The following is a 16,616-nucleotide window of genomic DNA, read 5'->3' as shown; positions in this document are numbered from 1 at the left end:
ACCAAGGTAGCCAAAGTGTTTCGCCTTTCAAGGGGTACCGTATTGAAGATTTATACCGCTTACAGAGAAAGCAGAAAAACATCATCCACTAAGCCAGAATGTGCACGAAAGTGTTTGCTGAGTGATCTTGACAGACATTCACTGTTGAGGATTGGGACAAAAAATAAGGGGCCGGCAGCTGCAAAATTCACTGTAGAGCTGAATGTCACACTTGTTATTCCCATCAGCACTGAAACTACATGAAGGAAGTGCCATAAGCTGGGAATTACAGAGCAAGCTGTAAATCTCAAACCACTCATCGCTGATGCAAATGCCCATAACAGGAAAACATGCTGCTGAAGCCATTAAACCCGGACTTTGGAGCAATGGAAGAAAGTTGTTTGGTTGGATGAGTCCTGTTTGACACTATTTATATCTTTCGGTTGAGGTTAGATCTCAAGAGTGAAACATGATAGGGATTTGTTGGTGATTCGGGAAGCCGTATTGTGGTATTTGATGGGCCCCATGGTTACTCTGTAAGGTCATATTACATGAGCATTTTGTCTGACCAGGTCAAGCCCACAGTACAGTGTTTGTTCCCCAATAATGATACTGGGCTCCAAGATAATAGGGCCCTGTTCACACAGCTTCCATCATCCAGTACTCATCTTGTAAACAGCAGGATGACATGTTGCATGTCTCTGGCCATCCATGTCATGAAATATATCAATATTATTGAGCCTTTGTGGTCATTTTGGAGATAATGGTGCACATGATCACTACCCCCCTCTATCATTGTTACTTGAACCTACCACTATTTTGCAGGAAGAGCAATTCCATTGAATACTGTATGGATCCTGTATTTATCCACTCCAAGATGACTGCAAGCTGTTTTGAATGCCAACAGGTTTCCTGCCCCACGTTAGGCTTGGGTATCATGTTGCGTTTTTGGTGATTCCATATTTTTGTCCAGCCCTGTATGGCTAATGTAAGTTGGTGTATGGTGACAGTTTTTTATATGCAATCCTATTTTTTCTGTGTATGAACTATCTAAATAGTTGTAAATTCTTTTGTATTTGTGATAGCTTGAACAGTATGCTATCGAAAAGAACTTAAAATTATCTTTTAATTTATTGACAAAACTTGTAAAGAGATAGATGGCTGAAGTTGCAATTTTAGTAATTTGTTACTGGAAAAGGAAACTTTTTATGCATCTAGTTTATGAAGTAGTGAGTAATTATATAGCTCTTGTCTTTTTGCATGTGTAGATGGGTCTTGAAAAGAAGTTCCGGAAGTACTATGAAGGGGGTGAAAAGAGCACTGGTGAAATGCTACCTCTGACTGTTACACCTGTAATGGAACAGTTAAATATTCAGGCACTGGAGAATACTTGCAAATTATTTTACCGGTATGAAGAGGCGAGGAACAATCTTAACAGTAAGTTGCCGACTAATGTCCAGTAACTTTAGTTTACACACATACAAGTGCTTTATGGTTTACATGGCTGTAAAGAGGAACTGAAAGTCTTTGTAGTTGATATAACTGAAGTTATGTATGAGCATTTCTATAGTCATCATTGTTGTTGTGGTCTTCAGCCCAGAGACTAGCCTGACACAGCTCTCAATACTAGCCTACCCTGTGTGGGCCTCTCTATTTCTGCATAGCTACTGCACCCTACATATCTACTGAACTGCAGTTAGTGTCTTTACCTACAGTGGAATGTGGGATCTTAAAGTTCTGAGAGTGAGGTTCACTGCTGTGCATGTCTTGTTTGTAATATACCATGGTGGAGTTCCTTATGCATTCTTGTGATGATGTCTTTCTGATTAAAAACTGTGAAAGAGTGCACAATATACCTAAAAATCTACTGTGTTTCCTCTTTTATGTCAACTAAGTAAGTGTCCCAGACCAGTGAACACCATTCAATAACGCGTGTAAAGAAAGTTTATAACCACCCTCTGCATTGAGAATATTAAATTTTTTTTCAGTTGTCTACCAATATATCTAGTGTGGATACCGCTTTTACTATGACCTGACTAAAGTTATTGTTCAACCTGAAACTGCTCTAGACAAATATCCCTAAACACTTACAGATCATGACTGACTTCAATAACTAGTACTTAACGTGGCATCAACTGAAACTTCGCTCCTGAATTTCTCCAGGTACTTGCGGCCGTCAGTGCCATACAATCATTTCATTTCATATATAGGCAATATAATTCATAACTTTGTGACAAATTGGCAAATGAGATTTTGCTCTTAAATATGCTGCTCACATAGCTGTCCTTACAATAGCTGTCCTTACACTTGAAAGGATAGATACTGCTTGCTGCATAGAGGAGATGTTGAGTGGCAGAGAGGCACAATGAAAAAGACTGCATGATATTATTCAGCTATTGGACTAAGTTGTTCATGAAATTTACATGACTGAACTCTCACACAGGCTAATAAAGCAATGAAAATAATCAATTTTTGAAAATATAATGTTACTGGGTAGATAAAAATTCTCTCGCCAAGTGGCAGCAGGAGAAAACACATATCTTCTGGCAGAAAGGTTTCAGTCTTTTCTTCTCATCCTGTCCAGCAAGTCTCCCCTGAGCCTGGGTTCTGGGTGACTTTTCTGAACTCTACCCCGTTTCCTAAACCTCACCAGTCCTTCTCCTTTACCCCTCTTCCTTCCCCTTCAACCCTTCTGCCTGAAGGAGCCACTGTCTCTGAAAGCTTTCAGACTTTAATAACTTTGTATGTGTGTTCTCCTGCCACCACTTGGTAAGTAGATTGTTTTTTATCTATCCAAATACATTGTACTTTCAAAACCTCTCACATTCACACAAGCACATTACACTGACACACATGGCCACTGTCGTTTCTGGGCACTAATACCTGACTGTGGCTGAATCTGTGGTGAGCAGCAATCTTGACAGAGAAAATATGGGACATGAGCTGGTGCATCTACAGTCCACACAGGCATGTAGCTGTGTGTTGTCCATGGATAAGATCATTGATATAGGGTGCCTCAAAAGTCAGAGCTTCAGTGGGTGTGTGGTAAGTGAACAGGGAGAGTGACAAGTACAGAAGGCAACAAGGAAACATAGGAAGGTAAATGTAGAAAAGGACTGACACTGAGCAGTGTACTGCAACAAACGACAGTAAAAAAGTGTAACCGCACTGGCATGTAGGATGGAAGAGAAACCACATAGAGGATGCATTTTGGCTTCTCTCCAATTTTACAACCCAGTGCTGTTTCCCTTTGTTACTGTCGTCTATCGCATTACATCGTTCAGTGCCCCTCCTTTTCCACCTCTTCTTTCCTAAGGGAAAACACAATGTAAAGTCCAAGTTGTTATATCAATAATTATGAAAACGATAGATTTATATTCATGGTAAAGATGACAAGTTGAGTTTCAAACAGGCACAATGAAAAGACTGTTACATACTGAACTTTCGGCCAAAGAGTTTCTCTGAAAAGAAAGGAAAGTGCAGACACATTCATGCAAGCGAGCACACCTCTCACACACGACTGCTATCTCTGGCCCCTCTGGTCAGACTGCAACCATTGCTTTGAATGAAAGTAGCAATCTGGAGTGGGCAAGGGAGGTGTAGGGGTACCAGAGGATGGGTTGGGGGAGAGAAGGGGGCTGTCTGGCAGAGCACGCAGAGTCTAGAAGGTGTCAGTACAAGGCTGTCAGGCACAGTGTCAGGAGGGAGAGGAGGCAGAACCAGGAAAGGAGAGGAGCAGAGAGGAGAAAAGACTGATGGGTTCGTTGACATAGGGTGGTTCACAATGATGGTGAGTGGACATGAATTGAGGGGAGCTGACAGGACAGAGGGAGTGGAAACTGTTGGGTGGAGGATGTGGGAACATTAAGTTATCATAGGTAGAGGCTAGGATAATTTCTGTAGCACAGAATATGTTGTAAGGATAACTCCCATTTGTGCAATTCAGAAAACTTGGTGGTGGCCTGGTTTGTTATGTAGCCATTGAAATCAAGCATGTTATGTTCATATGCATGTTTTGCCAGAGCATGGTCCACTTCGCTCTTGGTCACAGTTTGGTGATGACCATTGAGCTTGGGGGATAGCTGGTTTAGTCATACCAATATGAAAAGCCTTGCAATGATTGCTGTTGCAGCAGAGGACCTTCATAGACAGGCATTATCCTCCAGACCTAGTCTGTAAACGATTTCTTGTGCCATATCCCAACACACACTCCCAATCATCTCTCCACCCCCCAAGAACCAACTACAAAGGAGTGCTCCCTTGTAACCCAGTACCACCCTGGATGGGATAACAGAACCACATTCTTCATAAGGGCTTCAGTTTTATGTCATTGTGCCCTGAAGTAAGAGACATCCTAGTCACAGGGTGTATACGGCCCAGGACAACTGGGAAATTTGGGAAAACGTGGGAATTTTGTCGTCCGGTAGGAAACTGGGGAAAACCCAGGAATTTTATAGAATTCTGGGAATTTTTCGTTGTTTTAGTTATCAGTTAAATTTTTGTGATTTTGGCTAGCAAGAACCAATACTCTAACAGAGGATATTACTGTTTCCCATTTCTGCAGAATAATACTGCAGCAATAAAACATTAATGAGAGACATTATGAATATAAAACTTCAGTTGCAAAGGATATGCGTCACACACAACAACAAAACACAATGCTCACACAAGCATCTGCCACCAGCAAAATTTGTCACAAAGGCTTTAGGAACACTATTAGATTCGTTCGAGCAGTTGCGAGCGGGCTCATGCTCATGCACAGTTGAGTCGCATATGACTAGTACCTTCACTTGCTTCTGGCTACAGAAGTGTGGCTGTTTAGCTGTACAAGCAGTAGCAGCAAACAGACAGACACTGCTCGGAAAAATTTTACGGGCGTGCCCAAGCTGCCAGATTCATGCAAGTGCAGTAGACCCAGATCTAGAGGTCTTGGTGGGCACTGGAGAGGCAAACTGGGATGTCTTGCCCGGGTTGCAGTTTGGAAGGGGATAGGGGGGCACCAAATTCGTATTCTTGAGGGAAAAAACCTTGTTTCACGAAGCACCTAGCATCCAGTGCATGTTGGTCTATCGATTATTCATATGGTTTTGAAATGCATCCCTGTTCATTTCTTAACATTTTTGAACACATTCTATGTTGATTTCTGAATGAATCATAAGTTGGTTTTTGAATGCATGCATAGTGTACATGATGTCTCTGCCAGAGGAATCTCAGTTGCATCTAGAAATAAACTTTCCTATTTCAGTGCTTTGGAAAGTAACATGCGGTGTTTGGTAGAGTTCGCATTTATACTTTTGTAATATGAAAATATGCAACGTACATGTTGCTACACATCAAAACTCTTTCCAAAACGTGTTTTTTTCCCCCCTCTCCCTGAGTTTCGTTTTCCAAAGCGCTGAGAAATCCTACACCAGTGTATAAAACCATAGCGATTCAAAGGATGTATAACTTTTACAGTTCCGAGGGAAAGTATCCTCTCACTTAACATGGAAAAAGTATTTTTACCTGGGATAAAATTAATATTTACCAGGAAATCCGGGAAAAATCCAGGAATTTTTTTTTCCTTGTCCTCGTGTACACCTTGTACCCAAGATTCTTCCTGCCCCTCCTAAAGTGGTGTTCTGTTACCCACCCAACTTCCACAACATCCTAGTTAATCTGAGCCCCTTGCTAGAGGGATCATATGTCTGTGGAAGACACAGCTACAAGACCTATCCAATCCACCCACCCAGCACTTCCTATTCCAGTCATGTAACCGGCTTATCCTACCCCTTTAAAGGCCGGGCCACCTGTGAAAGCAGCTACGTCATATAACAGCTCTGCTACAATCATTGCAGAGCTTTTTGTATGAGTATGATGACCAACCAGCTGTTCACTAGGATGACTGGCCATCGCCAAACTGTGGCCAAAAGCAAAGTGGACAACCCTGTGGCACAACATGCAGCTGAACTTGACATGCTTGATTTCAGTGGCTGCTCCACAACCTGAGCCATCTGGGCCCTCCCCTCCACCACCAGCTTTTCTGAACTGCACAGACGGGCATAATACACAACACTTTCTCTGCACCCAAAATTATCGTGACCTCAACCTGTTGTTACCTACTCTCCCACATCCTCCGTCCAACAGTTTCTGCCCCCTCTGTCCTATCACCTCCTCTTATTTCATATCCCCTACCACTCATTGTGCACCACTCTCTGCCAATGCACCCACCTATCTTTTCTCCTCTCTGCTCCTCGCCTTTAACTCCCCCACCCTAAGTCTCCATGCAGCCTTGTACTGCCACCTTATAATCCCTGCATGCTCCACCAGACAGGGTTCCCCCCCCCCCCCCCCCCCTTCCCTGTTCATTGTGACAGTTTCAGTCTGGTCAGAGTTAGAGGTCATTTGTGTTTGAGGTGTGCCTGTTAATGTGGATGTGTGTGTGTGTGTGTGTCGTGCCATTTCTTTTCTGAAGAAGGCTTTACCCTAGTGCCTGGAGATGACAGTGGTCAGGTATGTGAGATTTGTTGCCTACTTCTGGTGAAGGATTTGTCCAATAGCTGAGTAACATCATGCAGTCTTTTTCAGTGTGCCTGTCTGCCATTCAACATCTCCTCTATGTGGTCAGTAGTATGTATCCTTTTGTATTGCTGTCATTCCACCCAGAATTAACCATTGTTTGATTCTGTTGTTACGTTTGTTTTGACTTTGTTCAGCTTTTGTTTCACTTGAGTCTACTATGTGGAATGCGAATTAAGTACAGTTGTTTTTGAGCCACCTTGGATCTTTCCTATTCTGCTCTATCTTCCATTACCTAAACTTATTTAATATGCAGCCTATAATACTTCTGAATCAGTGCCATAAATGACACATTTCCATGCTGCAGTTGTTCATTTGCTATTCATTGTTATACCATAAATAAATCACACACATTTTCCATGCTGGAACTCTTCATTTGCTGTTGGCTGTGTATGTAATCCACATTAAGAAACCCTCAGAATATACACAACAAAACAGCAGCTCGTTGATGATGATGATGATGATGATGAAATTCTGCACTAGTCTCACTAATCAGGCCATTCCTTAATATATTGGTGTCAGATTAGTGGAAGTACCAGATTATTTAGACTGTCTGAAATTTAGTTTAAACACATAGACATTATTTGTTTATTACTATAAATCCAGATACACACTTACAGGGTGTATACGACCCGGGACAACCGGGAGTTCCGGGAAGAACCTGGGAATTTTTTCATCCGGGAGAAAACTGGAAAAAACCCAGGAATTTTTTCATCCAGGAGAAAACTGGGTAAAACCCGGAAATTTTTTAGGATTCTGGGAATTTTTTGTTGTTTTAGTTTTTAGTTAAATTCTTGTAATTTTGATCTGTAAGAACAGATACTGTAACAAAGGATATTACTGTTTCCCGCTGCTGCAGAATTATAAAACTTAAATTTAAAAGTAAATCCGCCATATAAAATAACACAGTACACCTACAAGTATCTGCCAACAGCAAAATGTGTCAAAGGCTTTAGAAAGACTATGCAATGCTTCGTAACAATAAATTGCCTCCGATGAGCATGATATCACAACTGTTTACATTAGATTCATTTAAGCAGTTACGAGTGGCTCATGCACACCCGCAGTTGAGTCGCATGTGAGTAATACCTCCTCCCACTTCTGGCTACAGAAATGTGGCTGTTGGCACTGTAGGCAGCAGTAGCAGCAACAAGCCACATGATACCCGGAAAAATTTTACTGGCACACCCAAGCTGCCAGATTCACATATGTGCAGCATATAAGGATCGAGGGGGTGGGGGTTGCAGGTGGCAAACCGGGGTATCTGAACCGGGTGGCAATTTTGAGGGGGAGGGGGAAAATTCATATTCTTGAGGAAAACAACCGTGTGTGACAAAGCACCTAGCATCCAGCGCACGTTGGTCTATCGATTATTAATATGATTTTGAAACGCACCCCTGCTGGTTTTTGGACGTTTTTGAACACATTCTAAGTTGATTTCTGAATGAATTATACATTAATTTTTGAATGCGTACATAGAGTACGTGATGTCTCTGCCAGGGGAATCCTCATCGCATCTAGAAATGAGCTTTCCTGCAGACAAAACGGGACGGGGCTATACGATCTGACCGGAATAAATCCGAACCAGTGAATCCCAACTGCTCCTTGTTTATGGGGTTGATTGGGTTTGCAAATATTCAGCGTTGTTATAATTACTGCGAAATCCATCGATTCAGACCGCCAGAGCGGAGATAAATGACTAACAGGAATAATAGGTAAGAAAGATTATATATTATCTTCTTGGTGTACCCGAGAAAGTGAAATTCTGACAGAAAATTTTTTGTCCAGATTGCTACACTAGACAGGGCCAGTTGTAGTCCTCAGCTAGCAGCCACTAAAGTTCCATTCTGGGAGAAGTGGGGAAAACACACTGAACAAACACATAATAATACCTAACTGGAGAATAATCGCTGGAAAACTAAACCAGTGACTGTGGCAGGGTTAGTAAAGATAACCAGAGAATGAGTTTTGACAGTGGTAGGAATAGTTACAGAATTAGTGATGACAAGATTGTTCATTAGAACGAGGAAGGAGAAGAAACGGGGACATCACACAAATTATGGAAGAACATGATGATTTCAAATTTATACAAAAATTTCATTCTACTACTTTCCGGCCTCGTGCATGAGAAACTGGAGCATATAAATGAAATGTGAAACTATTTCCTAACATAAAGCTTCTTGACTGTAGTAGGCCAAATAGGTATGTCATATTGGTACTTTGTGAATTATATTGTCATACTATAAAAATGATCATTATTGCCAAAACAGTCTCACTTATTTGGTGTGTGTTACAATTGCTGCAATATTAGAAAGGCCTATTTTGTTTTATCCAGCACACTGACAAAATAGATGTAATTAGATCGAGAATCCACCCCAGTCTTGGGTACCATTTGTATTAACAGCTTTTTCAGTATTAGACACGACCTTTTGATTTTTAATGTACCAAAACGTTTGACGAACTTTGATAAGGTAATAGTTCTTTCACAGAAAGGAAAGCATGCCATGTAAAGCTGTAGCAAGATTAGAGAGAAAAATTGTTATGACCTGTCTCTTGTCTTTACTGATTTTAGATATCCTATATTTAATTTTATGTCACACAGAAGAGCAAGTTATTGGCTGATAGCCAATAAAGAGTCCAGATTTTCTGAAGAGTTCTTGTTCTCCCAGTTACAAATAATCCCAACTGTTATTAATTGTGATTTTCATAAATTTTATTTTTAAGAGGGGCAGGATGTCAAACCAGCGGGCTGGGAGCAGGAGAGGCACTACAGGACATTTTAGTTTCCACTGCCCTGAAATAGTTTGATGGCATCCATTACAAAATATACAAGTATTGAGTTCCACAGAGTGAAATACAGTGACATGCAGAACAAGAATTTTGTTTGAAGAGGCGTGGCACTGCACATCAGCACACCAAATAACATCTCTTACATTTCCTCAAAGATATATCTTTTATGTACCAGACTCTTCAGAAAGATGTGCGCTACAAAATGAACTTTTTTTTAACGTTCTGATGCACAGAGCAGTCTGAGTTATAGTGGGGGGGATAGTCTCCAGGTGATGCATGTTTACATTCAGTGATTTTTCTGTTTGCTCTTTGTTTGTTGCTCTTACGTCAAATGAAAACAAGACGGATTTCTGTAGCTGGGAACTATCAAGTGAATTACAATACATTCAGATAATTACAGAAGACTAAAATATGTTACTAGTTTCAGATTTGATTTTATTTCCAACTTTCTGACAGCCAAGCATTAATCGCCTTGCAGAACAATAAAGTTATTTTTGTCGTTTTGCTAAAGAAATTTGGCTCTTATTAAACTTTCCTGCTGAGGCAGTATTTTTATTTGAAACGAAGTGTTTAATTCCATGCTATTGGCTAATTTCAAGTGTTCACTGCATTTGAAGTGCTTGTTTTCATCTTCTAGCACGTATTTCATTAGACCATAATAAAGAACCATACATGAGATAATACAGTAATGATACTCTAAGAAAATTTACGTCCTGAAAACCACACAGAAAAGCTTTATATCAGGTCAAGGCCCGGATTGGGAATTTGGACATACAAACTGTGCATTTTAGTGTGGTTCACGAAATTCCGATGCTCTTGGAGTATTCTCTGATGTCTTGTTTCTTTTGTGACATAATGTAAGTAAGATCTTTTAATATTTTACACATACAAACATATGGGGGTCCTACATCACTGTAGCTGCGCAAGCGCGGTGATGCCTCTTATCTGGCGCTCTCTGGCAACTACTGAGATGACTCTATTTCTAACAGGTCATGGGAAAATATTGCGAATTGTGGTTCGAAAAATGTTATTTTCCAAGTAAATTTCCTTTCACGCAAGATGAGCTATGTACGAGAGTCTACGATGAATTTCTTAAAGCATTTGCTCTCTGTCAAAATCAACTCTTTGATGACGAGCAATTTAGAAGAATTTTGAGCCCAGAATATCAGAGATTTATGTCGGTATTAAAAATTTTAAGGCATATTTTTGTGATGTATCTTAAAGTGTAACATGCGCTAAACAAATCAACATAATATTTGAAAGTTTAGCTTCTCTTGTAGCTTATAATTTTCAAGGCAAATATTATATGCAAAAGCTTTTCTTTTCTTGTAGCAACACTATCTATATTACCTCAAACCATTAACTTTTTCTGTTGGTGGAATTGGAATTTATACTTTCGTAATACGAAAATATGCAACGTACATGTTGCTGTACATCAAAGATCTTGCCAAAGCGTGTTTTATCCTCCTAAGTTTCTGTTATGACTCCCCAATTTTTCAAAGTGCCACCGCGTAGTTACACATGTCGTCTACATGTGGCGCTGTCTGCCAGCCATGCAGCAGCATCGCCACCTAAGCGGCCAGCCAGGCAGTGGCCGCTAGACTTGGACTCAGTTATGATTTGACTGTTAAAGTGTACTCACGTCTTACTCTGTTTACTTGATCTGTGACTTTCATGTATTGCTTCTTCCTTGGAATATATTTGTGCTACTTAAAGTTATAACAATTGGTGACAAGGTAGTGATTTTTCTTTTCCATCGTTGACCCACATGTTTCCATGGCTATTTTAAAGCAACTATTGCAGGGTCTCATAGAACAACAAATGCTTCTCACAAATGCGATTCGTGATTTCGTCACAGCATCAAATGTGGGGCGTCTTTTATCGTTGTCAAAAACAACCGAATCAATCCTATTGTGCTTGGGCTGCTAAACTTCACGGCCTCAGTAGAAAGTGTCAATTTTTTACTGAAGTTCACAAAGAATCCTACGCCGATTCCATGGTACGGGATGGTATTATCTGATCGGCGCCCGACATAGAAGTTAGGCACCATGCCCTCCAGTTGGCAAATCCGACTCTAGATGAAGTCCTATCCATCACTCAGTCTTTTGAAATTTCTTGTGCTGCTGGAGCACAAATAGAGGCATGGGGCGATGTCGGGGAAATACAACCTCTGTGCGATGTTGACGAAGCGTCTGGCGTGTCCTTGCCAGCCGACATGGCCGCAGTACACTTCCAAGCGCAGCCTCAGCCTAACCGTAAACAAACCTCTAAGAAACTGCAGCAAAACCCACGGCAACTTCCTTCGTGTCTTCGGTGTTTTACGAAACATTCACGAGAAGATTGTCCACAATGTTGGGCAGTGCGTCACAAATGCAAAAAAAAAAGGGTCATGTGTCATCCGTTTGCAAATCCGACCGCATACTTGATGTTCATGTATGTGACACTGATTCTGATTCTGTGTTGTCTGTCAATTATACTTCTTCCCCTTCAAGGAAGTTATTCCTTACTGTCCAAATATTTGTTCGAGATGTTCGCATGCAGGTGGATACTGGTTTGCTGCCACTATCATTAATTCTCAGACGTATCTTCTGTTGGGTTCTCCAATTCTGTCACATGTCACCAGGCAATTACGGACTTACAATAAACAGATTTCCCTCTTGGGACAATTTGATGTTGAGGAAACTCCTGACTTCTTCTGCTGCTGATGATGCGCTTCTTCAATTTCTGGCTTCTTACCATTTCACCCCCATGGGTGATCACAGCCCAGCTGAGCTCTTACACAGCCGATAGCCCTGCAGGATACTTCATCTTCTGTGGTCTTCCACCTCACGGCCGCAGGTGCCTTTGCTTGGCCGGTTCACCGCCGCTGAGCTCGTACATGGCTGACAGCCCCGCACGATACTTCATCCTCTGCGGCCTTCCACCTCACGGCCGCAGGTGCCTTTGCTTGGCCGGTTCACCGCCGACGATCTTGTATGGGTACGGGGATATGGCAGGCAGCGAAAACGGAGTCCTGGCCGCAACTTACAACACCATGGCCAACGCCTGTATGAAATCCAGACAGAAATGGGTGTTGCAGCACGTCATTCGTACCAGCTTCGGCCTCGTGTGCCGGCAACGCCTGTTCCGGATGCCGCTACCCCACCTTCGGCTCTACCTGATGCTAGGGGTACTGGAATCTCTCATTACTCACAACGCAGTCCTCTCACCATCATATCAGTGCCAGCACAAGAACTGACACCACCAGGAGAGGTACCCATTCAACAACGAGATGACCATCATCTGTCGGAGCAACTCTATTTGCGTCCTCCTCCTACGGACGCAGACACATCACCCATGTCTCCTGTTACAACAACCGGCAGATTGGTGCATGGGGCCCGAGCAGATTCGACCCCCACGTCTCCTGTTATCTCGACCCGTTATCATCAGGGACACTTCCGTCCATACGGGAAGCCTCCTCCTCGAGACTTTACTGCCAGTCAAACAACACCTATGGATGTTAGCAATCTACAGGCCACCTCCATCAACACCTGTGCAAAAACTTCAAAGGGGTGCAAAGTGTTGTGACTTGCCGATCTTTCAAAGTGCCGCCATGCAGCTATGCGCGTCGTCTACATGCGGTGCTGTCTGCGAGCTATGCAGCAGCAGCGCCACCTGAGCTGCCAGCCAGCCAGCGGCCACTAGACTCGAACTCGGTTATGATTTGACTGTTAAAATGTACACACGTCTTACTCTGTTTACTTGATCTGTGACTTTCATGTATTGTGTCTTCCATGAAATATATTTGTTCAACTTGAAGTTATAAGAGTTTCGTTATCTAAAGTGCCGAAAAATTCTACTTTGCTGTATAAAACCATATCCATTCAAAGGAATGATAAGTTTCACAGTTCTGATGGAAAGTATATTACCACTTATTATGGAAAAGTGTATTTTCACCCAGGAGAAAATATATTTTTAACTGGGAGATCCGGGAAAAATCTGGGAAATTTTTTTCCATGTCCACATATATACCCTGACTTATTTTCATAGAAAACTTAGTCCTTGGGTGTTTACATATATATAGATGTATGTTTCATTATGAAACATGTCCCAAATTTTTAGTTGTTGCAATTATTATACATGATGGCAGCATTCTTTATCACCCAATCGCTTTACAAGCACTACAACAGTACTGTATGCATCTGGCTGTTGTGTATATACTCCAGAAAGATGTCTGCAGCTTCAGTACCAGCAGCGTGAGAAATCTTCATGCTGTCTCCTCCTGTTTCCTGTTCTTCATCACTTTCATCATTCTTTTTTTGCCACTTCTGATGATTTATTCCATCTGTTTTAAAATTGATTCCGCTGACAGAAGTTACAGAGTAATTCAAAAAAGTCTGTGGTTATTAGTGTTTAAATACCCAGCTCATGCAATACTAGTTGGAGGTGACTTTAACCTACTGAATATTGACTGGGATGTCTATGGATTCATTACAGTGGGCACAGACAGACAGTCTTGTGAAGTACGTGTGAACAGGTTCTCTGAAAATTGTCTTAAGCAGCTATTTAAAAAAAAAAAAAATCTTACATCTCTTGGCTACAAACAGGCCGTACTTCATTGACAGTGTCTGTATAGGTACAGGGATTACTGACCATGATGTCATTACAGTAACTATGGTTACAAGAGTTAATAGATCAGTCAAGAGGACTAGGAGAGTGTTTTCATTACAAAGAGATAAGCAATTGTTAGCATCTCAGACAGCGAATGGGCATCACTTAGTTCCAGTAAGATGGACATAAAGAAATTATGGGCGAAGTTTAAACAGATTGTAAATTTTGAACTGGAGGAATGTGCGTCTAATAAGTGGATTAAGGATGGAAAAGGATCACCATGGTTGAACAAACAAAATTCAGAAAATGCTGAGGAAGCAGAGCTTGTTTCACTCTTGGTTCAAAAGATAATGTGCAAATCACGTACAGACAAAGGTTAGTAGAGATATGGTCATCTGTGCACAGATCTATGCATGAAGATGGTCTCATTTGCTTAGAACCACTGAAGCAACTAAATAAATCTTGTCAGGCATAGGTGATATAAAAATAAGAAAGCTAGCATACTACGGCTTTTATTTTTATTTAGCGATGTGTGGCTGCAATAGAATTATCATATTCACCTAATTCTATTGAACATGTAATACTTGATGACAAGTTTTATATCATTTTAAACATAAATACGCTTAATTTTTTTTTTTGAGGGGTGGGGGGTGGGGGGGGGGGTGTCTGAGGAAGGTACATTAGCATATCTTCTCTTATTTCATAAATATTTATTGTGTACTCTTGTTTTCTGACATGTTCCACATCCTAGAGGATCTCCTCACTATGGATCAATTGGAATGAAAAGTAAATCTAGTCTGATGTGAACTACCACCATCATACTTAAGCAAAAGTTCTGCCGAGAAACTGAGAAAATTCTGGTCCTATGTAGTCACTAAGCAGGTCTGAGGCTTCCATCCAGTCCCATGTTGACCGGTTTAGTGTGGCAGTTGAAGACAAAGTTTTAAATGTTTGTTTTTAAAAAACTGTTCATACAGGAGAATCACACAAACACACCATTGTTTGACCATTTAACAGGCATCCCTGGTGTAGAGAAACAACTCAAAAATGTGAGAACAAATAAGTTAACTGATCTGGATGGAAACCCAGTTCAGTTTTACAATGAGTACTGTACAGCATTGGCACCTTACTTAGCTTGCGTTTGTTGCGAAACTCTTGACCTGCATGAAGTCCCAAGTGCCTGAGAAAAAGTTCAGGTCACTCCCGTATGTAAGAAGGGTAAAAGAGCAAGTGTGCAAAATTACAGACCAATATCCCTAACCTCAGCTTGCTGCAGAATCCTTGAACATACTCTCAGTTTAAGTATTATAAATTTTCTTGAGACTGAGAAGCTTATGTACATGAATCAGCATTGTTTTAGAAAGCATTGCTCATGCAGTACTCAGTTTGTCCTTTTCTCACATGATGTACTGCAAACTATGGGTGAAGGGCAACAGGCAGCTTCCATATTTCTGGATTTCCAGAACGCATGTGACATGATTCTCCACTGTAGAGTATTAATAAAAGTATTAGCATATAAAGTAGGTTCCCAGATATGTGAGTTACTTGAAGACTTCGTATGTAATAAAACCCAATATGTTGCCTTGACAGTGATTGTTCATCAGAGACAAGAATTTTGTCAGGTGTGCTCCAGGGAAGCGTGATGGGTTCGCTGTTCTTTTTTACATACATACATAATCTGGCAGACCAAATTTGTAGTTGGTATGTTGAATGGAAGGTAGGTCTAAATGTAGAAAAATGTAAGTTATGCAGATGAGTAGGAAAAGCAAACCCATAATGTTTGAATACAGTGTCAGTAATGTCCTGCTTGATACAGTCATGTCATTTAAACTTGTGTTGCAAAGTGATATGAAATGGAATGAGCATGTGAAGATTGTGGTAGACAAGGTGAATCGTTGACTTTAGTTTATTGGGAGAATTTTGGGAAAATGTGGTTCATCTGTAAAGGAGACCGGATATAGGAGTCTTGAAAGAACTGTTGTTGGATGCTGCTCAAGTTCTTTAGGATCTGTACCCGGCTGGATTGTTGTGAACAGTGAGTCACTTCTTCTTTCTCCTCCTCTTTTCCCTAGCTTTTATATCGTCTAGTAGGGTGGTTCACTTTTTCAGGATTTGGCATATTTTATTTTATTATTTAACTTCATGGCCAAATGCCCTTCCCTGATGTCACAGTCACCATGGAAGTCATGTTTCATTCTGTCTGTGAGTAATGTAACCTTAGTACTGTGTGTTATTGTATTTTAACTATTTATCTTTTTCTCTGAGACGAAATTTGGTGACTAGCCCAAAATTTGCCTAAAGGAGTGGGAGACTGCCAAAAAACTGCACTCAGGCTCGCCCATGTAACAGCCCATGATTGTTAATCCACCACTCAGATTTGAGTTGCACTGCATTGTGTAGCAAGTCTGTCAACAATCGATGATTATTCTGAAAGGAAAAAAATAAATAAATGTGGTAATGGGAGAAATGACATACACTCTTTCTCACTCAGCCTTAATGCTGCACATAAAGGAATAGTATTAAGCGATAAAAATCTTTGACTGCTTACCAACTTAAAATTAACTTCAAGCTTGAACTGAAATCGTATATGCTTTGCTTGACTATTCTATGCAACAATTTCAAAACGTGTTTGTGAGGGATTTGGTGGTGTGTGCGGGAATTGAGAGAGGAAAAAAGTTCAAGATAACTTTAGATTATTG

The 16,616-nt window shown here is 41.0% G+C and overlaps 1 protein-coding gene across 3 annotated transcripts in view; it reads left to right on the top strand.

Annotated features, from left to right (window-relative positions):
- The window catches only part of LOC126353957 (uncharacterized), a 306,332-nt gene that overhangs the window by 79,735 nt on the left and 209,981 nt on the right, over positions 1 to 16,616 (top strand). For all 3 annotated transcript variants that reach the window (XM_050003278.1, XM_050003265.1, XM_050003273.1), the window contains exon 5: positions 1,248 to 1,416. In XM_050003278.1, coding sequence (XP_049859235.1) covers positions 1,248 to 1,416 — 169 coding nt within the window. The remainder of the gene's footprint in view (positions 1 to 1,247; positions 1,417 to 16,616) is intronic.

This window comes from Schistocerca gregaria, chromosome 1 (assembly GCF_023897955.1).
Source record: "Schistocerca gregaria isolate iqSchGreg1 chromosome 1, iqSchGreg1.2, whole genome shotgun sequence".
Classification (NCBI taxonomy): Eukaryota; Metazoa; Arthropoda; class Insecta; order Orthoptera; family Acrididae; genus Schistocerca; species Schistocerca gregaria.
This window is presented reverse-complemented; position numbering and strand designations above follow the sequence as displayed.